The sequence below is a fragment of the Callorhinus ursinus genome, unplaced genomic scaffold, assembly GCF_003265705.2.
Source record: "Callorhinus ursinus isolate GAN/ISIS: 27379988/994484 unplaced genomic scaffold, GSC_fseal_2.0 scaffold2, whole genome shotgun sequence".
Taxonomy (NCBI): Eukaryota; Metazoa; Chordata; class Mammalia; order Carnivora; family Otariidae; genus Callorhinus; species Callorhinus ursinus.
This window is the reverse complement of record NW_027397064.1, coordinates 86,775,810-86,801,868: the sequence shown is the minus strand read 5'-3', so window position 1 is coordinate 86,801,868 and position 26,059 is coordinate 86,775,810. Positions and strand designations below refer to the sequence as shown.

Sequence of the window (26,059 nt, the reverse complement as noted above, 5' to 3'; positions counted from 1 at the left end):
TAACAAAATATACTAGATGACATTTTAAAATGTGAATAAGAATAATTACCAGTGCGATATGAGGAATTCGTAATCTCAGGAAACAAACTGAGGGTGCTGGAGTGGTGGGGGGTGGGAGGGATGGGGTGGCTGGGTGATAGACATTGGGGAGGGTATGTGCTATGGTGAGCGCTGTGAATTGTGCAAGACTGTTGAATCACAGATCTGTACCTCTGAAACAAATAATGCAATATATGTTAAGAAAAAAGAAAAAGAAGAAGATAGCAGGAGGGGAAGAAAGAAGGGGAGTAAGTAGGAGGGGGAGAAGAACCATGAGAGACGATGGACCCTGAAAAATAAACTGAGGGTTCTAGAGGGGAGGGGGGTGGGGGGATGGGTTAGCCTGGTGATGGGTATTAAAGAGGGCACATTCTGCGTGGAGCACTTGGTGTTACGCACAAACAATGAATCATGGAACACTACATCAAAAACTAATGATGTAATGTATGGTGATTAACATAACAATAAAAAAATTTTTTAAAAAGAATAATTACCAGTGCTAGGGAGTTATGGTGGACATCATATGGAATAATATGAGGCTTTAGCATTGTACATAGCACATTGTTTTTAACAATTATTCTTAGCCTGTTAGATATTAAAGGAATTATGTTAATCAATTTATATGAGTTTTCACATCTGATTTAAATTAATTGTTACAGGGCTGCCTGGGTGGCTCAGTCATTTAAGCATCTGCCTTTAGCTCAGGTCATGATCCCAGGGTCTGGGGTGTCAGGTTCCCCATTTAGTGGGGAGTCTGCTTCTCTCTCCCTCTGACCCCCCACTTGTGTTCTATCCCTCTCTCTCAAATAAATAAATAAAATCTTTTAAAAAATAAATAAATTTTTACAAATTCTCTATAAGGTAAATATATCATATATATTTTATAAATAAGAAATGTGATGCTCCAAAGTTTATACAGGTTGCTCAGTTTTAACTCAAGCCAAATAAATGGAAGGCTTATGCTCTTTCTGCTAATTTACATTTTCTCTGTGTAAGTCACTATAGTATACCCAATAAGGTCTACATCTTTCTTTTGAAGCTCTTCCTTCAGCGATTGTGACACTGAATTCTGTTGCTTTGTTCCAACTGCTCAAACACCCTTACAGCCTTCAGTGCTAACTGGGTCTCTTCTAAATATAAGCATGTCACAAAATTCTACCCTAAGAAGCCTCTTTGTCTTCCCCTCCCTTGTCCATCTTAACAAGTCCAGCACTTTAAATATCAGCTTTCTTTGCTAATTCCCCAAACTTTAAGCTTAAACCCTGAGCTTTAAGCTCAAAACTAAAATTTTCAATTACCTGTGCGGTATCTCCATCTGACTGACTCAGCTGGGTCTCATCCACACCTGCAACATTTGCCTGTGACCAACAGCACCACACAGTCTGCTCAAGTGCATCTTCTCAAGGTTCTACTCTCCACACCTAATAATGTCACATGGCAAACTCCTCTCCACCATTTCTGACTCTTCTTCTTTTTTTTTAAGATTTTATTTGTTTGATAGAGAGCACAAGAGCACAAGAGCATGAGCAGAGTGGTGAAGGAGGGGCAGAGAGAAGGGAGAAGCACGCTCCCCGCTGAGCAGGGAGCCCCACGCGGGGCTTGATCCCAGGACCCTGGGATCATGACCTGAGCTGAAGGCAGACGTTTAACTGACTGAGCCACGCAGGCACTCCCATTTCTGACCCTTCGTCCTGCTCTATTTTCACTCTCTTTTCTACAGCACAAAACACTTCATAACTTACTTTATAATTTACTTTTTAAACTATTATTTTTTTACTATATAACCACTAGAAGAAGAGGGATCTGTGTGTTCACTCCTATATTCCAAATGCCTAAAATTATCCCTGACACATAGTAGGCACACAAAAAATATTAGTTGAAAGAGTGAATAAATGGCTTCTAAGAGTCTACTGCCTATAAGTGAAGCATAAGTTTTCAAAGCAGAGTTGCTGAGAAGAAAACTCACACATACCCAGTCACATGGGGTAGAGAACCTCACACCAACTCCTTTCTTGACATGTCCCTGTGGATGTTTGATCAGATCCTGTTATCTACTTAATGCAAAGCAATCGTACTTGTCATGGTCTCTGAGATCCTGCATGGGCTGACCTCTACCCACCTCCCCAAGCCTTGTCTCATGCTGTTTTCCAATTTGTTTCCAATTTGTTTACCATGTTCTTTGGCTTCCCTACCTCAGGGCCTTTGGTCCCATTCTTTACTTTGGGTTGTACCATCATTCCCCATGTCTATGTTTTCACACAGTTTAGCAATTAATCTTAACCATCAATACCTCAAAAAGCCTTTTCTCCCCACTATAATTAATGTGACACCTGCTGCATGCTGCACCTACTCCTCTCTATCAGAGCCATTTACACACACAAGCACTTGTGCATGCACACACACACATGCCCACACACAGGTTTTTCTTTTTATGGTCCCCCACATTAGAATTTAAGCTCTGTGAGTGCAGGGATCCATACTTCTGATGACCAATAGTGCCTGGCATATTGTGAGCATCCAATATTTTTTAATGAAAGGTGGGATGGATAAATGAAGGAAATAAGATAATTATATGAATGGTTAAATTTATTGACTTTTTATCCCTCTTTGACACATTTCTTATCTCTTCCACTATTCTCATATGCATTTGATAAATTCTACCGTGCTAACTCTGCTTGCCTCCCACATACCTTCTCCCCTTTTCTGCCATTACTATTCTAGTTATGTTATCCTCTGCTCTTGTCAGGACCATACAATGGATTGTTAGCTGGTCTCTTAGCTCTGTATCTATTTATTTCATTGGCACAATGCTACCAAAGCAATAAGCCTGGAGACCTACCTTATTCACATCACTCCTTGAATCGAAATTGTATAGTTGTTCATTATTGACCAAGAAATCATGTAAAAACACCTAGGTATTTAAAGTTCTTTATTCTCAGTTCATGTTACATTACTGATCCTGCCCCCTTCTATGTGTGTCATGATTCCTAATATCACAGAACATGCCATGCAGCCTTACATTGCAGCCCCTGGCTCAGAGTGCTATGTCATTTAATATATATGACAATATCTTAAGTTAGTTGTTATTATCCCTTGGTTTGCTAATGATAAAAATCAAAGTTTGAAAATAATAAGTTCCTTTCTGAGATCTCATAGCTAGTAAGTAATCCCTTGGGATTCAAAACCAGGTATATTTGACTTCAAAGAACACCTTTATAACATCTACACCATGACAGATTATCTGCCCACCTTTAAAATGCTTACCTATCCTTCAAGTACTTATTCAAGTGACACTTTTCACACAGTTTTCCAGTCTTGGAGAGAATACCAAATACCTATCTACTACCTGCTTGTTTAGAGCTAAGGAATCATACTTGCCCTCCTTCCCCAGAGAATTGTGCTCAACTGACTGCAGCAACCTCGATTGGGAAGTTAGAGCCCAAAGGTCAACCAATGACTGATGGAGCATATAAAACAGGACCCCTTCCATGCCATGGGATTTATGCTCCAAAGCACATCCCCTGTGGCTCAAGCCAAAAGGAGAGTTTACCTGAGACAGAGTCTTTCTGGCATTTTTCCCTTTCTCTCTCCATCTTTTACAGGTTTCTCCTGAATAACACTCTCCTCATAAATAACCTTTACAAGAATTCTTGTCTCAGGCCTTCCTAAGAACCTTCTGACAGGCAATGTTATAAATTGCTGCCAGAATCCTTCTTTAAAATGAAAATTATGTCACATATACTGTGATTATGTAAGTTGTTAACATCATGTAGGTTGTTAACCTTTTTTAAAATTAATTGTAGGTGATTAACATAACATAATAATAAAAAAATTAATTTTGCAACTTTTCCATAGGTCCGGAATTAATTAAAAATAAAAAAATAAAAAGAAAGTTAAAGTTCTTTAAAAAATGAAAATAATATTTGAGCATATTATGCCACTTGCCTCTTCAGTTGCCTCCCATGTCTCTCTCTCCTTAAGGGAGAATAAAATTCATTCCTTAACAGTGTGTTTGATGTCCCAGATGATCTATGCCTAGCCACCTGGGCACCCTCACTTCTACCATTTTCCTGAGTTGTTCATATGTTCGTAGGTATACTAACATTCTTGCTGTTCTTGACACATGCTAAGCTCATTCCTAACTCATAACATGGTGTTTGCTCTGTTTGGAAAGCTCTTTGCTCACATATTCACACAGCTTGCCACCTCTATGATGTTCTCCTCTCGAATATTACCTTTATAGAGATGACTTTTTTGATAATCCTATTCGTAATTCTACCCCCCCATAGTGCCTATTCTTTTGTATATAGCACTTATTAGTATCTGACATGATGTATATTAAATATTCTATCCTCTGGAGGAAGGCAAGTTTCATGAGAGTTGGTAATCTTTTCACTAGAGTTAGAACTTGTCTTCAGCATCTGGAACAATTTCTCATACCAGGGGGGTGTTCAATTAGTACTCATTAAATCAGTGACTAGGGACAAACTTATATAAATGAACTAATTCCCAAAGACTGCTCCTTCCCATAAAGAGTAAAAACAATGTAGTTGAAGGAAAATCCTACGACACATTAACAGTTAATAAGAATGTAAGTGCCAAATAGAAATAAAATTGCAACTACATAGGATACTACAAAGCATAATTATTTAATAATATGTGTTCTAGAAATGTATTCTCTCCTTTGGGGTATAGTGGGCAGGGACATTGTGTGTGGCATGAAATCCTTGAGGCTCCTGCGGTTCTGAAAATGTTTTATTGAAGAATTGTTAAAGTTAGACCTTATAAGGTGGGTAAGATTCAGCTGGGTGCACAAAAGTCAGAAGGGCATTCTAGATGGGGAGCCTGGGAGGCAAACGCAATGGGAAAAAAATAGGCAGACAAAACAAAACACAAAACACACGAGCTCCTGAACAGTCCTGGGGGTATAGAGAGTTTGGAGTGGTCGTTTAGAAGATATAGCTGGGAAGGGTATTAAAGCCCAATCAAAAAGAGCTGTGAATGAAAGGGCAAGGAATCATGACGTCTGCCTTTTACAGAAATTATTTGTTTTCCCACCTCTTTGCCCATTTAGTTTATGATCCTGTAAGAATATTATCATCTATCCCAGCATCATTAACATATATAAGTAAAAATACCTTAATACATTATAAACTGTCAAAATTCCATGCATGTGAAATCCTACAAATGGCCTTGCAACTTAAGCAGTTTTCAAATAATATCCCCATAATATCACTGGCAGTTTGATAAGGCCTTGACTTTCAAGTTGGAAAAATACAACATGAAATGTTAATGACTTTCAGTAAGTCATACTATAAATTATTTTATCTGCTTGTAAAAATGATTATATTGCCAACAAACCTGGAAAGAATTGTAATGCTAATATGCAGATCATATTGCTCAACATTCTAGACTGTGTCAGAAATGCATCATACCTGTGGGTCTTTGCAAATTCTTTTGTACTAAAATCCTTCTCAGAGTGCCGTCCATGCCTGCTTCTTCTATGTGGGAGTGGTCCCCAACGACAGTCCAGTACATCATCCTGACGAGACAGGTCAAGTTGGTTAGCTTGCAGATAGTGCTGTTGTAACTCAACTTGCTCCCCAAAACAGTTTCTCTTCAGACTGTGTGCATCAGAATCACCCCAGAGTCCCTGAAAAAGCAGATTCCTGGACCCTACTCTAAACCTACAGACTGGGAACCTCCAATAAGGGTGGGTAATTAGGAGTTTTATTTAACATTTCTCTCTTTTCCTTTTTGGTCCCTGCCTATAAATGAAAAAGTAAGAGTAAAAAAGGAACAATTCAAGCAAAGGAGAGGAAAGATTTGCGTTAAAATTGTTTAAATTTGTTCATGCATACACCTACATCTTTTATTATCACAAATAGCCAAAATACTAATACTCTACACTTCATATGTTCAATATTATAGATAATGTTTTGAAAATTCAATCTTATGTTAACAATACAGGTTATGTGTTTATTGCAATGTCCATATAAGACACATACACATACATACATAGAATGTATAATGTAGCAGCCTTTCAGGAAAACATATATATTGTGTCACCATTTGGTATGAAAAGGACACACTTTTGTACAGAAGTAGAGGGATTTTTAGAAGTCTTGTGAATCTATTCTATGTTGAACACTTATTATAGAAAGAAAACTACAGAGCACAGGTGGGAAAAATCTCTAAAAATGGATATGCATATCAAAAAATACAAATAGCCAGCTCATTAACCTACCCTCTTTTAGGATTTACAGCAATAGCATAGGGTTCTCCAGCCATGTTTGTTAAGAGTCTGGTGCAGTTGGGGCCATTCAGCTGCCCCACGTTGATAGAGTACCTCAGACTGGTCCAGTGAGTGGTGTAGTAACTGAACCAGTGCATTCTAGAATGATCAGTCCAATAAATATTTCCAGCAACCCAGTCAACTGCAATGTCCCTGGGCCTTTTAAATTCAGGACACTAAAAGAAAACAAAACACCACCACAGTATTTTCAAAAGCAAAATGGTAGAGGGGGGGTCTGTATACATTGATATTTTATGGGAATAATATCAACATGGTCAGGTGTTAATTGTTACACAGTTTTTTTAAATATCAAAAATGCTCCATTTTATTCTTAATTTTTATAGACATTATAATTTCACAAATCTTAAGTGCACAACACATTGGACTTTAACCTAGCACCGCCTTTGTATAACCACCACCCTGCTAGAATATTTCTAGAATTATAGAAGGTTCACCTATAACTTCTCCTAGTCAGTATTCCTCGAGATTAACCATAATTCCGATGTCTAACAAAATAGAATAGTTTAAACAGATTCATATAAATGGTATCATACTGTTCTATTCCTGACTTCTTTTACTCAACATTATATCTATGAAATTCATTCATATTGTTGTACATGTCAGTTACTAATACTTTTTTTTGATGGGTAGTATTTCATTTTATGAATATGCCACAATTTTTTTCACCATTTTACTGATGATATCCATTTGGATTGTTTATAATTTTAGGTCACTAAACAAAAGTCATGAATGTTCTTGTACATGCCTGTTGGTGGACACAAACATTCATTTCTGTTGAGTATTTATTTAGCAAGGATTAGAATTGTTGAGTCTTAAGGTATACATATACTTAGCTTGGATAGATACTGCTAGCATTTTTTTTTCAGAGTTTGTACAAATATACACTCTTTTCAGCAATTTAAGGAAGTCCCAGTTGTTCTGCATCCTCACCATATATAATTTGATTTAAAAATTGAAAAGAATATTAGTACAGATGGACACATTTAGAAAGATACTGTATTCAAACATATTTTAAGGAAAGTTACAATATCTGTCATATATTAAATTTACTAGCTTGGATTTTCTGCTTTATATTGTATTATTGAATTATCGTGAGACAGAAAAGTAAGGGAGTTCTTTGCAAATAGACAGTAAGGAAAATAACGTATGCTCTGTGCCCTTCAATTAACTTGATCACTTCCAGTAGGAATTAATGTCATAATTAATTTGACATAGTCAGGTTTATTGTGCATAACCAAAAGTGAGAAAGGATTCCCAGGGGTATTATATCAAGAATGGAAACAATTATTTGAAGGTGATTATAACTAGACATGTGGTCAATGTGTAAAAACATCATTAGGACCTGGCAACCAGTGGAAATATGGTTTTTAACCAGTGGAAATATGTGTAAGAACATCATTAGGACCTGGCAACCAGTGGAAATATGGGTTTTTAACATGATAGTTTCTTGTGTGAATTACTAGGGAACAAATTCTATTGAAGGAGTGGGTGGACTTGGATTAAAAGAAGAGAAACTAAACTCAAAAAAAGAACATGAGATGTCAATAAACAGGAATTGCAAGCCACTGTCTGCTGCGGGATTAGTGGGCTCTCAAGGAAGGAAAATATGGCCTGAACTAAACACAGAACCCATAGAAATTTCTAACAACTTTTATTATCAGTCTTTTCACCTATTGATTTAAAAACTGAAATTATGAAATTTATAGTAACATATTTCTCAACTCTAACAATAAATACCATCCATCTACCCAGTGATAGCTCAGTGATGTTTAACGAAAAGCACTCTGAAATACAATATGCTTTAGAAACAGTATAAATAATAGTCACAGGTGGGTAGAATATAAATATTTGTCCTAGCCAAACCACAAGATTATTTTCAAATGTTCCAGTATCACTTAAATTAACTGTAATTTTTTTCCTGTTTTGGCAGGTTCTAAAAGTAAATATATGAACAAATGTAATGGGTATGTCAGTGTAAATCATAAATTTATGAATATGACAGACAATGAAGAAAAAAACCATTATAAGCTGTTTAGAGTCTGTTGGAGCATATTTATCATTTTCTAACACTAGTAAAGCAAACCCTCAGCATGCAAAAAAATATGATATTGGTTATCTAGCATGAGCATAGAAAAATACCTAGTTTCCCTTTATCAGATGTAAATATATACACATGATTTCCCATCCTAATAGTATCCTTGCTAAAATAGGATATATTCCATGCAAAGTTCCACTTTTTTGAATTTAGGATTTTCATTTTGTTTTACTCATTCTAGTTTTTTTTCTAAAAAAAAAGTCTGATTATCTTTCCAATCTATACTTCTACACCTGGAATGCAGACAATTAAAAACCCGAATTCTTTATTTTCATAGAACATTCAGAAGTTTGATTAAGTGATCAGGTAAGCAGGCTGGTGAAGATTCTACTAATGGCAGATTCTAGAAGGATAAATCAAATTTATATCACATTATTAGGGTAAAAAATATGGCTTAGGGGAAGGGAAAAATGTTACTTTCCAATGCTAAGCACAAAGAGATACTGATGGATTCATTAAATCTATACATTTATTCTCTGGTTCCCTGATCAAGGAATCCCTAATGTCATTCCAGTATCAACTAAAGTAGTTAGAATATGGGGTAAAGGACATCACACCTGATAAATTCAACCTATGGTCATAAATCATCAGTGACAAGACGATTCTCAGAGAATAATGGCATCAGGGTGAAGATGTTACCAGATGTTCATCTTCACTGATTTCACAACATACTGAATGCTCAATGATTCTCAACACTGAAGAGAGAGGAACTGAACAGAAAAAGAACAATAACAAGAAAGAAACAGGATGCTCCTATTGTCAAGGAAACTATGGCCAAATTAGGAAATCACCCTTTATAAGGAGTTCCATAGGAATGATATAATCCCTCTCTATTGCCCACAACTTGACCAGGATTGTGAATAGTATTAGCATATAAAAGGGACTCTAGTATTAAATGGATGCTGGCAGGGGAGTGGAAGGTAGAAATTCCTGTTGGATCTTGATATAATAAAAAAACAATTTGTGGAGAGGTTCAAAATCAAACAGGCGAATACAAAAAGTGGACAAACACAGTAAAATAAACAGGTTCTGGAAGAGGAATGGAGTCTGACATGGGACAACAGAAAACAGGAAAGTTAAGCCATTTGCTTCTAAAGAGGTGTAAAACAATACAAAACAAACAGATACATCAGATTCAAAAGAAGAAAATATAAAACTCTCATTGCGCCTTTGGTTAGCTCACTAGACAGATAGGCCTATGAGCTAGAGGCACTAATGAAATGTATCATGTTGAAGAGACTGTAGAGGCAAGCAGTTTCCCTAACAACAAAAGGCGTTGCTCATACTGTTGCACAAAGTGGAAGACACATTTTGACTGCTTTCTCCAGGCAGATGATTTCTTTCCTAATAAGCTCTCTAAATACACAGCCAAAGTTTTGAGGCCTGAGGCATTCATTCTTCTTTGTGGAGATATATTAGTCCAATAAATGAAACACTTAAATCTTACAGAAAAATTGGCAGACTTGTTGTAACAAAATTAGAGGTTACTACTTTAAAATACTAATCCTTTACAGCTGTGGATTGTAAGGTATCTGTCACAGTTCCAGCTTCAGGAAACTAAAGCTATAAGTCACTGGAGACATTTGATTTAAATCAAGGAAAGAGGAAAATCTATGAAGTGGGACTTCAAGCATTTGAACCATGGAAATTCTGTCCTCTTTTTAAAAAACATTCCTATAGTTAGCAATATACTTTAAGAAAATACAGTTAACACAAGCGTTGATTGAAGTAGTCACATATTTTATCTATGTGTTATTTTTTTCATGTAGGAAAAGAAAATTTGGCTCATTTTACTAAAGTAATTATCCTGTAATGTAAAGCTATTAAAACAAAGCTGTAAAGCCACTCTAAAGTGTGTGTGTGTGTGTGTGTGTATGGTGTATATCACACTAAATGAAAAGGCTATTTACACTTTTGGCCTATAATATATGAATCAGGTTAAATTCTCATAAACCAGGAAATAGAAGTAAAATAATTACTATGCAAATTCTGAACATTACTAAATTATATGGCTTAATAATATTCTAAGATATGTAGATATATATTATTTCAATCTAGAAGCTCATATAGCAATGGGGAAATCCAAAAAGAACCAAGAAAAGTTATATTTGGAGTTAGAATGTGTAAGAGTTCCAAAAACACTTCAGGAAGGAAATCCCTGCTTTCTATCTATAATTTATTCTGAAAAACAGATTATTTCAATTTGAGTAATTTAAAACCATTATTTATCTACATTAAGGCCATGTCCACCTGGCACAAACTTCTCTTAGGGGGATAAAAAAACTAAATAAAAGTATGTAATTCTCGGACAATTTCCAAAAAGATCACATTTGTCTTTGGATTATAGACTCAATATTGTATGTGACTTTGTCTTTTTTTTTTTTTTAGTATATTCAGTATTCTTTAAACTTACCCATCATTTACCACCCTCCCTCCAAAAATAAAAAAAAAAGAGAGAAAAGAGCAAAACTGGCTCTCAAAACCTTCTTTACACTATTAGGTAAAAAAAAAAGAGATGGAAGATTAAAAGCACATTAAATTTGGAATCAGAAACTTGTAAAATAATCCTACTTTCACCATAAATTATGTGATATATAAAATAAAGGTTTTGGATTAGATGATCTGTAAAATTTTTCAGACTGTAAACATTAAATTATATAGCAGTTTAAGATAATATTATCCATTCTATGTAAGCCTGCATTTTACATAGTTTTAAGGGTGTATCTAATGCTAATAGTGAATTTTCATGCATCAGTATGTGAAAAATTTGTTGGTACTTATGGGAGCAATTTTGATATCATCCCCCAGAATTAAGGAATAAAGGTGTCTTCTGACATTACAATTTAAACAAGCGTAACACTTGAGATGGAAAGCAGAGCTATCTGAAAGTAGAGATTGCAAAGTGGTAGATTGAGGACTAAATTTAAGTTCAAGTAAATAAAACTTTTAGGTATATTTTAACTTTAAAATTAAGATATCACCTTAAAATCAAGTTTCCTTTTTTTTTAGCATTTACTAATGAATCATTGAACATTATATCAAAAACTAATGATGTTAAAAAAAGAATCAAGTTGTTTCTTTCTTAAAAATTGAGGATATATAAGATAGTATATAAAAAGCAGGGCAACGTTACAGAATAACAGAGTCAATCAGCTGATGCCCCCTGATTTAATGGAACATGTATTGAGTTTGCCTCTCTCACGTGGGTCCCTAATGTTATGTCAAATCTGTTTCACTCATTTATCTTACCCATATAGCTGGTTTGCAGCCCATGCCTTAAAGAGACAAAAGAAGTTGACCTTACTGGATAAATCATGTATCAATAAGAAAGGGAGTTAAGACAGCAATAAACACATAGAAAAAGAGTCACAGAAGCAAATGTTGATACTGTCTCCAGAATCATTAAGTAAGCGTCTTGTGGATGACAGAAATATTCAGTATATGTAGCAGATATATATGTGTGTGTGTGTGTGTATGCATATGTATATGTATATAATTATGTACAAATTTGGCTCTTATAAAGAGCTTTTATATAAAGAACTTATACAGCTCAACACCAAAACCCCAAATAATCCAATTAAAAAATGGGCAGAGGACATGGGAAGACACGTTTCCAACGAAGACACACAGATAATCAGTAGATACATGAAAAGATGCTCAACATCACTAACCGTCAGGAAAATGCAAATCAAAATCACAATATCACCTAACACCTGTCAGAATGGTTAAGATAAAAAACACAAGAAACAGCAAGTGTTGGCGAGGATGTGGAGAAAAAGGAACCCTCTTGCACTGTTGGTGGGAATGCAAACTGGTGCAGCCACTGCATAAAACAGTATGGAGTTTCCTCAAAAAATTAAAAATAGAATTGCCATATGATCCAGTAATTCCACTAATGGGTATTTACTGAAATAAAACTAAAACACTAATTCAAAAATGCTCCCCTATGCTTATTGAAGCATTATTACAATAATCAAGTTACGGAAGCAACCTAAATGTCCATCCATGGATGAATGGATAAAGAAGATGTGGTGTATATATACAATGGAATATTACTAGGTAAAAAAGAATGAAATCTTGCCATTTGCAACAATGTGGATGGATCTAGAGGATATAATGCTAAGTGAAATAAGTCAGAGAAAAAAATACCATATGATTTCCACTCATATGTAAAATTTAAGAAACAAACCAATTGAACAAAGTAAAAAAGAGGAGAAAAACCCAATTCTTAAATATAGAAAACAAAGTGGTGGTTGCTAGAGGAGAAGTGAGGGGGGAGGAATGGGTGAAATAGGTGAAAAGGATTAAGAGCTTACTTATCATGTGATGAGCACTGACTAATGTATGGAATTGTTGAATCATTCATTATATTGTACACCTGAAACTTACATAACCCTGTATGTTATATAATTGAATAAATACACTGGGCTCTTGTACTTCAATGTATTTCATACATCAAATATATTCAGATTATAAATGTGTGTGTGTGTGTGTGTGTGTGTGTGCGTGTGTAACAATGCTGAGTTTTATACATCATTTTCCGACTAGCTTCATTAAAATTAGTTTCCTACTGTCTTATTAATCCTTAGACAAACTAACATTCCAGTTTATAAGTCTAAACAGAATCTGGACTAATAATGAAGTCACCTTGAATGATACTTCTTGGGCATTCAATTGACATTCTTTAGATAATAGTCAATCTTTCTGTGAGCCTGTCCATTCAAACAGTAACAGTTGGTTCAATTTTGAAAGACTCGAAAACATGTTATTTGGGCTAAGATATATAATGCTTAAGCAAGACCAATGTTAATGATAGTAATAATAATGAAAGTGATGTCTTCTTAATAAAGGAGCTTCTGTTCACCGGGATAATTAAGAGAGGCAGAGGAAAGACCATGCTTGAAGATTCTGAAATGAAGCTGCATTCCTGGAAATTAAATATAGTGTATTTATGGCTCAGGAAAAAAATGCGTGTTTGTGGGTATATATGTGTATGTTCACAGGTGTGTAAGGAAATGGGACGGGTGTGGTGTAAGATGAGACTGAATATCAAGGAGAGGCTTATAAACCAATGAGTTTTCGATGGAAAACCATTGGAAGGATTTAAGTGGGGGAGATATGATGATTATATTAATGTTTTAAAATTATGTTGGCTATAATGTGGAAAATAGCTTAGGACTGGGGACCAGAAATGGATACAGGATAATCAGAGGAGGTTTATGGAATGGACCTTAGAAAGGAAAATGTGGAATTGTAATCTGAATTTTTGTGAGAGAAAAGTGGTTAAAAATGGGATATATCTGGAGATAAAAATATTTGATCTTATAATGAATCGAATACAAGGATGAGAAGAATAACTTGTAAAGTATAATTTTTCAAGATCAATATACTATTGCCATGTATACCAAAGATTTTCAATTAATTTATTGCTTGTAACCCTTAAAAAATATTATGTACCTATTTTATGACAGATCCTGTTCTAGATGTTAGGATTACATATAGAAGTGGCCAAAACAGCAAAAATACCTGCCATGGGAAAATTTACTTACAGCAAGCTAAGGTACAGAGGAAATAATAAATGTAGTAGGTAAGTAAATTATATAGTAGTTTAACAAAGATATGCACTGTGAGAGTGAAAAAAAAAAGAGTAGTGTGTTGAGGATCCAGGGTGGGCGTGGAACAATAGATTGCAATTATCAATACATTATGTATTCAGAAGATGGCATTTGAGCAATTCTTAAAGAAGTTTACAAATTGAGCCATGCAGGATATCCAGCTGAAGAACATTTAGGCCAAGAGAACATTTCAGGAAAGGCCTTACATTAGTAGGTACTGATGGGTTTTACAAATACCAAAGCATCCTTGGAGAAGCATAAGGGAGAAATTAATAGGAGATGAAGTCAGAGAGGAAACCAGATCTTTTAAAACCTTGCAAGGATGAGAAATTTGTCTTTTACATGGGAACCACTAGATATCTTTGATCAGAGATGTCATGTGATCTAATTTATGTCTTAGAAGGTGCATTCTGGTGATTGTGTGGTAAGTAGGAAGGAAAGCAAAAAGACCAATTAGGAGGCTACTGTACTAAGTCAGAAGAAAGATGATGGTGATTCAAAAGTAGGTATTTAAAGTCAAGCCGATGTAAGGTAGTTAACTCCTAGCATATGTTGAAGGTCATAGGATCACCTGATTTGGGAATTATGAAAGAAGAAGGATCAATAGTAACTCCCAAGATTTTTTTTAAAGACTTATTTATTTATTTATTCATTTATTTTGGGGATGGAGGGGCAAAAGGGAGAGAGAATCCTGAAGCAGGTTCCCCACTGAGTGCAGAGGCCCACGTGGGGCTTGATCTCACCACCCTGAGATCATGACCTGAACCAAAACCAAGAGTCAACCACTTAACCAACTGAGCCACCCGGGCATTTTGTAACTCCAAGATTTTTACTTTGAGCCCCTGGAAAATGGATTTGCCATTAAATGAGATTGGGGAAGTAGATTTTGTGAATCATGAGACATTTATTTTTAGGTATGCTATTTTGGGAACATTTTTTAAAAATCCTCCAGCTCCCTGTTCTTGGGGAGTCTGCTTGAAGATTCTCTCTCTCTGCCCCTCCCCCTACTCAAGTGCACTCTCTGTCCCTAAAATATATAAATAAATCTTTAAAAATTCCAAAAGAAAAAGCAAAGTAAGCAGTTGAACAGAGCCTGATAGCATTTTGGTAGTTGTTAGCATGTGGGTATGTATTAAACCATTAAACTACATAAACTCTATAAGGAAGTGAGAAAAAGTAGAAGAAAGAGGGTCAAGGTCGGGGTCTACAGGCATTCTAATATTCAGAGGGAAGGGGAAAAGATGTAGCAAGAAAGACTCAGGTGAGGAAAAATAAAGTAAGAGACCAATAAAAGAATAACTATGTTGGTGACTCATCTTAGAATCATTTTCTATTTCAGGGTTATTATTACATAAAATGATGTAACAAACACAAAAGATCTACTCAAAGTTTGGTTGGAGAGACTGGTATTACTATGTAGAAAACAGTTTCTCAGCTATTGACATTTCAGTCAGGATCATTCCTTGTTATGCGGAACTAGCCCTATGTACTGTAGAGTTTTAAGTAGCCTCCCTGGCCTCTGCTATGCTCACTGAATGCCAGCTGCACTCCTCAGTTGTGACAATAAAAAATATCTCCAGACATTGCCAAATGTCCCCTGTGGTGGGAGATCATCCTCAGTTGAGCACCACTGATGTAGAACGAGAGTGTTCTCTGATGTCTGCTTCCTCTGTGATTTTCAGCATTTGTCAAGGTCTTTAATTAATATCTGTCATGAAACTTACTTTGTCCTCATTTACTTGATCTTTTGGCAGTGCTAGAAATATAACCTCAATCTCTTTCTCAAAATAGTCTCCTATTTTAGTTTCTGTGACACTACATTCTCTTCTATTCTCCTAATTCACTTCCCACTCACTGTCATCATTTTAATCTGGCTTCAGAGCTTGGTTCCAGTGCTTCTTTACTTCACCTGTACTCTCTTCTTGGTAATCTACCCAGGCTTCATGGTTCTAGATATCTCGTCTATTCTTCTATTCCTTAAAATATATATCTAATCCAGAGACTTAGATCAAACCTTGAATACACCACTATTTGACAATTCACTTGGATCTCTTACAACCCCTCACTTGGATCTCAGACTTAACATGACTGAAACTGAACCCACAATTTACCATTTTCACTACCCATCAAGTTGTAAAAATCTACATCTTGAGTCCTTCCTATACTCATTTTCTACATTAATTCTATTTGCAAACTTTGTTAAACTTCTACTCACTCCCTTCCATTTCATTGAGACTATAATATTTGCAACCTACCACCATTTGTGCACCAACTTGGAGCACAGCCCTCCTATGTGGTCTCTTTCTGTTCCAGCTTTTCCCCCACCAAACCCAGTCTCTACATAAAAGTAAAATAGTTGTCTTAGACATAAATAAGATGACATTCCTTCCTCCTCATCTTTTAGGTCTTCACTTAAATCTCTTTAAATGGGCCTTTATGGAGCATCCTATTCAAAGAAGTCTTATAACCCTTGAGTTTTTCTTTCTTGGTCCATTATGTATTTCCTTCAATATAATTTTCAAAATTAGAATTTTTGGTATTTATTTATTTATGAGTTTACTTGACTTTGTCTTTGTTCCCCAGAATATAAGCTTCAGGAGAATAAGCCTTTGTTATTATTTTGTATCCTAGGAACCCAACACTAAACCTAAAAAACAGAACTCCTTAAATAAAGCGTTGGATATGAATGAAAAAATTTGACTGGTTCACCTTAAAATGCTATACAATATGTTCAATAATATCTTTAGAATTATTAATTGTGGAATCATATGTTTTATATATTCCTATAAGATTTATGTTCAGTAACATTTTGAATATTGATCACAACTGTTACGGAACCATTTAATGCCAATCAGCATACATTGTTGAGTTCCTGTCTTTTGCAATCAGCAATGAGTCACAAGATGGCAATAACTTAATGATTTGATAGTTTTAGATTTCCTCCAAAGAAATCATAATAAATTATTGTAGTTGTTAAATGGTTGAATAAACTCAGATGGTTTGAAAAGTATTCTTGAGAAGCAAGTGTAGACAATTTCAGGGTAAAGTTATAATGATTACCATAAATTTATAGTAATTAAGAAAATTAATTTAAAAAAAGGAAAAAAAACTATCAATTTATACTAGTATTCCAATGTCCTAAAACAAGACTGTTTTTTGCTAAAACTTGTGTACACACATAAACTTATTTGTGAGCACACAAGCATACCTATGCACTTGTGTGTGTGTGTGTATGTATGTATGTGTGCGTGTGTGTGTGTGTGATGTACATAAACCCATATATTGGGGTTTGAGGTTTATAACTAGGTCCCCAATTAAAGATGGAAACCTATTAAATAAAACTTAGTTGGATATTTTCGTAAAATCTCTCAGGGAAAAATAATTGCCTAATCAACTTACTGAAGAAAAGATATGATTATTAATGAATAAAACTATAAGCATGTTCATTCTGAAATCCTCTTTTGCATAATAGAGACTATGCCAAAAATGGTATCTCATATTCACTTCTCAAAATTAGGTAGATCAGATAAACCATTTGTTTTGCTCAGGAATATTTAGCTATTATTTAATGGTAAAAATCTAATCTGTATTTTTAAAATCATTTGCATTTCTCCAAGCATTGACCTACTTTACAGTGCTTGTCATCATGTACTTCATACTAGAAATGATAAATTGCCAGAAAGTATGTACAATTGTTGCATAATGCTATCATATTCTGTTCTGACTACTAAAATTCAAATTCAGAAATCTCATTATGTTTTACATATAGATTGAATCATGTCAGCCTTTTATGTTTTAAATCATTTAATTTTCTTAAAGGAAAAAAAATCCATCCATTTTGTATAGCCCAGGGGGCTAGAAAATCATAAACATTTCTATCTATAAATAACTTAGACTGCATTTGAAATTAAATTTATAATCATAATTAGTATTCAAGCCATTTTCACAGATTACAGAAGAGTATTCCCTTCACGACTTCCAAAAAAAGATCATATTGAAAATTACCTTCCTTTGGAATGGACTTCAGTTAACATTTAGTTGTCTGAGTAATATTCTTCTGATTTCTGATACAACATATTTCCTACACTTTACTGAGATGGAAATATTCCAGTATTTTCAGTATCTCTGAACATGCTTTCAAGACATCCTGTTATCCCAAGGCTAACATCTTCCATTTGGTTCACTGATGACTCCCTCCCTCTCTACCCCTCCCCCCCATGCTCGCTCTGTCTCTCTCTCTCTCAAATAAAGAAATCTTTAAAATATATAAGATATATACAAGTAAATAAATACATAATATACAAGCAAAATATACACATTTATATATTTATATGTGTAAGGATAAAAACTTAGTTATCAAACTATAAGCAAATTTGGCTTCGGGTCTATAATAAACTCTGTTCACTAGAAGATACTGGTTATATACTAATTATTAATCTCCCCAGACAAAACTAAAATAATTATCAAATAATTTTCACTGAAAAAATTATGTCAAAGATATATTTTTAGAAAATAAAATTCAGAAAAAAGTAAGTTGCAAAAAATTTTCATGTGATTATATGCATCTCAGAGAAGAACATCCTGTCAATCATCATCAACACCATCATTGTCATCATCAGAAGCATCATCATCATCTTGTTAATAGCAAGCGTCTATAGAGTACTTATTATTTGCCAAGAACTATTAACACTAACATACAATCAGTATATGCGTGTAAATATATATATATATATATATATATATATATATATATATATATATATTCCTCACTAAAACCTCACGAAATAGAGAGGGCAGAGCAACTAAGAGGCTAGTAAGCAATAGGAACAAGATTAAAACCCAGGCAATGTAACTCCACAGTACATACTCCTTATCACTTCATTAATAAGTTACCATCAGAGCAATGTTTTTGCAAAGCAGACTTGTGTGTTACAGATAAAGAAAGCTAAAGCTAGCCAAGACTAAACCAGCTTTTTGGTCTGACAGCAAGTGAGTAAGTGAAGGAAGGCAGAGGGATCTACTAAATTTTTTGCCTCTCTCCTAGAACTGTTCTTAATAGAACTTAAAGGTATTTTGTAAAACTCTATTTGGTGGAGGAGGAGTTGAGGAAACAACTCTGACATATATGGATTTTTACTCACAATTAATTTAATCTAACCTGAATTAGAAAGGTAATATAACTTCATTAAAACCAAATTATTGCTATCTACCTGATAAAAATGTATTCCAGATTTCTTTTTTTTTAAGATTTTATTTATTTATTTGAGAGAGAATGAGAGATAGAGAGCACGAGAGGGAAGAGGGTCAGAGGGAGAAGCAGACTCCCCGCTGAGCAGGGAGCCCGATGTGGGACTCGATCCCTGGACTCCAGGATCATGACCTGAGCCGAAGGTAGTCGCTTAACCAACTGAGCCACCCAGACGCCTATCAAATGGTATTCAAGCAGTTCGAATCTTTATGGTAGATACCACCACAAAAGATAGTAAGGACTTCCAGATAGGTACCTCTGATTCTTTTCAAATACAAAGCTTCAGTTATATCCTACTGTGACAGCACTTGACTTTTTGGTTGTATAGGAATGGGCCAGGTCTCATAAAAATAAGTATTTATCTGTCATTTTTCTCCCGGGTTACCTCAAAATATAAAATGCACAATAAATTGACATGTCCTAAAACAAAAATTTGTGGTCTACAACCACAAATCTAAACAGATGCTCTAGTTTATTTTTCTCAAAAGGAATAACCATGATAATCAACATGTCCATCATATACCAGCAAACAATATTGCTCTGTTTGGATGTTCCCTGAAATAGAGTTATCAGGAGTCAGAAGAAATGGTTACACAATTTAGTTGATCTCTTGCCCTAGACGAGAGGTATATTTCTCATATTGTTAAAAATGAAATAATATTCCCTGAATATTTCAACAGTTTCTTTTCTAACATAAAAACAAAGTAATGATTCCTGATCTTATCTCACGATGAAAAAAACTCACGTTCATAATATAATGTTAAATAATACAAAATATAAAATGTGCTAGAAATATTAGGTATTATTCATTACCATTCTTACATAGCTAAAGCAAATGTACTTAAAGAAAACCATAATATCATGCAATTAAATTATATACAGCTGTGAGAATAAATGAGTAGGGAAATGTTTGATTTCTGTATAGGGAGAATATTGGGAGAAATAATTGAATATACCTATTACCTCCTATAAGCAGATATTGTGATTGATAGATTAAAAAAATAGGGAGGTGGAAAAGCATGAGCCTTCAAATTGTCAATGTTATTTACTTACAATCAAGCCACTGTTTGCTTGCCTTTTTTCTCTGCCATGGATCCTTTTGTAGAAAATTCCGCCTGGATTAAACTGAGTACTCCAAATAATCATATCTCTTTGATAATATACATCCATCCCTGTTATTCTTGAATTATGTTCAATATGAGAAATTTGTTGATGATCGCCACTGTAGTTGAATGGATATATAAAACCCAGGATATCAGTGTCATTAGCAATGTAGAGAACTTGATCTTCAGAGCCTGGAGATTATTATAATAAAATACAAAAATAAAGTAAATTTCAACTAATGTAAAAGCAATAATTGCACTTTTAAATTATCTTGAATTATTATTCTTAACACAGTTTCTTCCTCAGTAAAAAATCAACCAACTTTATATCATGTTATAGTCTCCATGACTTATTTCTAATACACACTTACCTAAACATTTCTAATAGTTATTGATGTAGGTTTTCCCAGGGCAAAGCTTACCTTATGACTAGAAATTAGGTATTTGTAGTAGATATCATTTTCATAAAGAGGGATATCTATTTGATAAATTGCAATACTTTATGTTCTAATGCTTTGATCAATATTCAGATGGTATATTGTGTACTCATTAAGCCTCAAACATTCCTGAGCATTTAGTTTATGCATCCGAGTCATCATTTTCTTAGGTTAAGAAATGAAAATTAAGGGGGGAGAGTTTTCGTCTTCTAATATTCACATATCTCAAATATTCTTTTATTTTTATAATAAAAATATATCAATATTTACTACATTAAAATATCATAATGTCAATATTATTTAGGATCTTGCTAGTGGATCCCTGTTACCTGAAGTTTTGACACCTACAATACAAAACTAATGTCATTTGCATATTAGGACAAGTAAAAACCGAAAGTGAATTCTGAATATACTAATTAAAATATTAATAAAACCATAAAGATTGAATTGCATATACACAATCTGCAAATTAAAAAGAAAACAGATTATGAAGTAAAGTTCAGCCCTACAGGCTTAATAGTTCTTACATGGTTATGTTTGTCTACTCTATGGCAGGCATGGTGCTAAAACTTTTATAATTTATCTCTTTCTCTTATGGAAAGTAGGGATTCTTATTTTCATTTTACAGGTAAGGAACTCAGGCTCAGAGAGTTTAATAACTTCCCCAAGGCCACAGATCAGAAAGAGGCAATGCTAGGATTCAAATTCAAGTACATTTACCTCTCCAGCCCATCTTTAATACACTATATCATGTTATTTTCCACCTGTAATAACCATTTTATTAACATTGTCCAATCATGCCCTGTAATTAACAATATCTGTTACAATATTATTTAGTAAAAACCAGAACATGAAAATTCATACCTAAAAAAGTCCCAAATACCCATTTTTTTTAAGTTTTAAAAATGATATTCCTAAGTAAAGGACGTCTGAATTAAAGCATGATTTTATTTTAAAACCTTTTAAATTCTTACTCAAAATTCCATTCTCCTTATAATGCTAACCTTTAACCTGTTATCTTTATCCACTGGTATAATAATATTTCTCAAATACACTGAGAGCAGGCCATAAAGAAAGATACTTTATATTCTATCACATTGGCTTATAAACTTTTCCCTCCTGACAGATTTTTCAAACACAAAAGCGATTTTAACAGTAACCATGTATTTGACAATCATATCTATAAACTATCCCAGATTAGATTAAGAATGATAACAAACCAACTCGGCAAATTAGCCAATATTAAAAAGAGATTTATTTATATTTTCAGGCATGGAGCTATTGCTAAAATATAATAGGAAACATAATTTTCCCCCATAAGATATTTATAGCAGTTATAATAGCATTTAAAATAATTGTTATAACCGTACCTTTAGCTATGCAGGTGTTATTCTTTTCCCGAAAATTCTGGTCACACACACATTTATATGACCCTTCCATATTTATACATTGGTGGGAACATGTGCCAAATACCAAACATTCATTAAGATCTAGAAGAGAAGAGCTTAAAATAGCGTCATCATACCCTCAATTTGCGCTTCCATTCTTTCCACATTTAAAGAAAGACAAATTTTTCTTCCTTCAAATTCTTATTTCTATTTCTTTTATTGTCTTTTTAAAACTCTCAAGTATGTGATTTGCTGTGTCATATTTTCTGGCCATAACAGTTTTTTATAATAGTTTCACTATGATAATTCATCAATTGTTTGTACATTGCTTTTTAATCCACTTAACACATTGATATAGCCCTTTCAAACTTCCCTAGTATTTTCATTCACTCAAACACTTCTTAAGGTTTCCTTTTAAGACTGTTTCTGAGACTGTTTCTGATTACCAACCTCCATACCTTTGTACTATCATATAAGTCCTATAATCCCCCTTGCCCATCTTGACATAGAGAATTTTTACTAATCTCTCAAGATCCACCTGAAGTGAAACCTTTCTTGTTTTCCACCAATGTATATCCATCCCATAGTTTCTCTGCTGTCTGCTGTCTGGTTGTTTCTCTCTTATAGCACTGTACCTACTATATTTCAGATATGTGGTCATATATTCATATCCCCTATTTGACTTTCAGCCCCTTTAGGGCTTAAGTTATAATTAATTTTTTATTGCCTGCATGTTACACAATTCCTGACCAAAAAAAAAATGAACATACAGATAAACCTGTAACACATATATACGAAGTGACGATGTTACAAAAAGTGCTATGTGAAATAACAGCAACAAAACCCTGAATATCTACAAATAAATAAATCCATGTACATCATATGTAATAAATAAATCACAGGCAATATTCTGTGGTTTAGCACATGCCTCTAATTTTAATGGCTTAAGCAGAGCCAGCAATGACGTCAGGTGATTCTGGTGAATTACTACTTTCTTTGTCTACTTTCAGTCAGCTTAATTCTTCTGCTCTTTTTATCACGTCGCCCTCATTATGAAATAAATCTGTGAGACACATCCTTCTTTTGAATTGGAAAATTTAAGGATAAGCACAGCAATAATAATTATCTTTCATTTAGCTCTCAACTGTGTTCCATTGTTTCTCTCAGTGGTAAGGATCGGGAATTTCCCAGGGACACTTGCAATGAGAGTGGCAAGGCTCAAATTCAGGCTTTCTGATTCTGTTGTCTCTACTATGATACTTTGCCCAACCTGAACTTAAGCACTCTCACGATAATTCATTTCTGTGTTTGATTGAAGTATAGGGCAAGGAGATAAAGAAAACTGTATTGTTAGTGAATACTATACCAGGGACAGAGCAAAATATATCTTTTCCGCACTCGGCCATCAAAAAAGTATTACAATATTGGAGCACTGGGTGTTATACGCAAACAATGAATCATGGAACACTAATCAAAAACTAATGAGGTTGGGCGCCTGGGTGGCTCAGTTGGTTAAGCGACTGCCTTCGGCTCAGGTCATGATCCTGGAGTCCTGGGATCGAGTCCCGCATTGGGCTCCCTGCTCAGCAGGGAGTCTGCTTCTCCCTCGGACCCTTCCTCCTCTCATGCTCTCTCTCTCTATCAAATTCTCTCTCTCAAATAAGTAAATAAAATCTTTAAAAATTTTAAAAAACTAATGAGGTAATGTATGGTGATTAACCTAACATAATAAAATAAAATAAAGTATTGCAATAAATATATTTGATTTGACACCTGGAACTTTGAACAGGATGTTATTTGATTCTTTCATTTCCCTCTGATGTGGAATCAGAATAAAAATCTACATGATTTGATAAAATTTCGCCTCCTTCACATGGCCCCATATTGGCCAGAATCACCATTTTCTCTTCATCTCTATACTAATGTCAGGGGGTCTGGCTCACTCCGTTTGCAGAGTATGTGACTCTTAATCTCAGGGTTATGTGTTTAAGTCCCACGTTGGGAGAGATTACTTAAAACACACACACACACACACACACACACACGGTTGATACCGTGAGCTTTCGTAGGGGATGGAAGAATCTCACACATGTCCAGTACCTAGAACAGGCCTACAGCAACTATTAATCCATTGCTACTTCTCTGCTGCTGTTTTCTGTCATTTGTCTTCCCTTTACATATTCTAATTAAAGTATTTTGGCTCTAACATCACATAGTGATTTCTTATTCCCTATTTGAGCTATATATAAGAAAGGCACAAACACATTTGAATTCTTTGAATTATGAATCAAAGTAATGTCTTTCCCTTCCACCATACCAAATCAAATTGCTTTTCCTTACTATCAAAACTTCCTTTAATAAGGATACAAATTTTATTGGAGTGCAGAAGTTACTAATTTGCACAACAAAAATACTGGATTTGTAGCAACTTAAAATGGAGAGTGAAGTTGCAGCTTTTATTTGCCATAGAATATAATTAAAAATACAGAAAATTTTGAGATGGGAGTTTTAAATTTTGTAAGTATATACAGGAAATAGAGCCCATTATTCACAAATAAATGTTAGTAAATTGATGTTATTTAAAATTAAAATTTTGAAGAGGTTGTATGTATGTATGCGTGTGTGTGTGTATGTGTGTTTATATACAATTGATAGAAAGTTTCTGGGGAAAAAAGAAATAATCTAGCCTTGAGAAATAATTAACTTTTAAATTAAAATAGAGAAAACCTAGGGGTGCCTGGGTGGCTTAGTAGATTGAGCGTCTGACACTTGATTTCGGCTCAGGTCATGATCTCAGGGTTGTGAGGTTGGGCTCCACACACAGCAGGGAGTCTGCTTAAGATTCTCTCTATCTCTCTCCCGCAGCCCCTCCCCTGCTTGCTCTCTCTAAAACAGTTAAATAAATCTTAAAAAAAGTAGAGAAACCTAGGCTGTCAGTTTTCAGTGTTCCATGTTAATGTAAAAATAAAATGCCATGAGTAATTCAAACAAGTATATAATTCAAAATGTACATAAATATGACATGGCCACACTTCTTTCCCTGTTGGGTGAATATAATTAATTCATTTCAATAATCTCATTTTGATTGACACAATGCAAAATCACTTTTCTTTATCCAAGAATAACATGGACAGTAGAGAAGGAAGCTGGTAGGTGAAAGCATTTTACAACTTGAATTTACCCTAAATAAGCCAGACTTAGACAATTTAGGTTTGGCTCTAATCACAGTAATATCAACTTTAATGGAGAAACTGGCAGTCAGTAAGTACATATAGGTCTGTATTTCATGGCTTTCTAGTTAAAGCCCTATAGGTATATTATATTTACCTATAATTTACTATGAGATCCTGATCTCAAGTAAGTTGACAGAGATTTATTTAGATCCTGTCTTTGAATTTTAGAAGGCACTCTGGATAACATAAAGCACTGTTTGAGACATGGTGTTAGGACAAAAGCCCCCATTCTCTAAAAGTGAATTAGCTATTGCAGTGTCGCAAATGCCACAACTCAAGAGAAATGGGTCATCATAAACATGTTCTTTCATGAAGTGCCTCTAATTCTCCAGTAGTTCCTGAACCAGCAATTTTGTTATTTGCATTTCAAAACAGAGTTGTAACAGTACAATTGAAATTCCTGCAGGTCTGAATCTACTATAGAAAAGGCTTTGTAGCCTTAGAGATGCTTAGTTTAGCCATACAAACAGGCTCTTGACCCCAGGGACTTTCACTCTTGCAGGTAAAACAGTATCCCGTAGATACACACCAATCTGATGAAAATCAATCCCATGTCATCTCACAATTTAACAGCCTTGTGAGTCT

At 34.5% G+C, this 26,059-nt stretch overlaps 1 protein-coding gene across 1 annotated transcript in view; it reads right to left on the bottom strand.

Annotated features, from left to right (window-relative positions):
- The window catches only part of LRP1B (LDL receptor related protein 1B), a 1,894,461-nt gene that overhangs the window by 102,949 nt on the left and 1,765,453 nt on the right, over positions 1–26,059 (bottom strand). Inside the window, exons 76-79 of the mRNA XM_073905704.1 lie at positions 22,224–22,343; positions 20,367–20,608; positions 6,287–6,510; positions 5,475–5,581 (exon numbers count right to left, since the gene is read on the bottom strand). Coding sequence (XP_073761805.1) covers positions 5,475–5,581; positions 6,287–6,510; positions 20,367–20,608; positions 22,224–22,343 — 693 coding nt within the window. The remainder of the gene's footprint in view (positions 1–5,474; positions 5,582–6,286; positions 6,511–20,366; positions 20,609–22,223; positions 22,344–26,059) is intronic.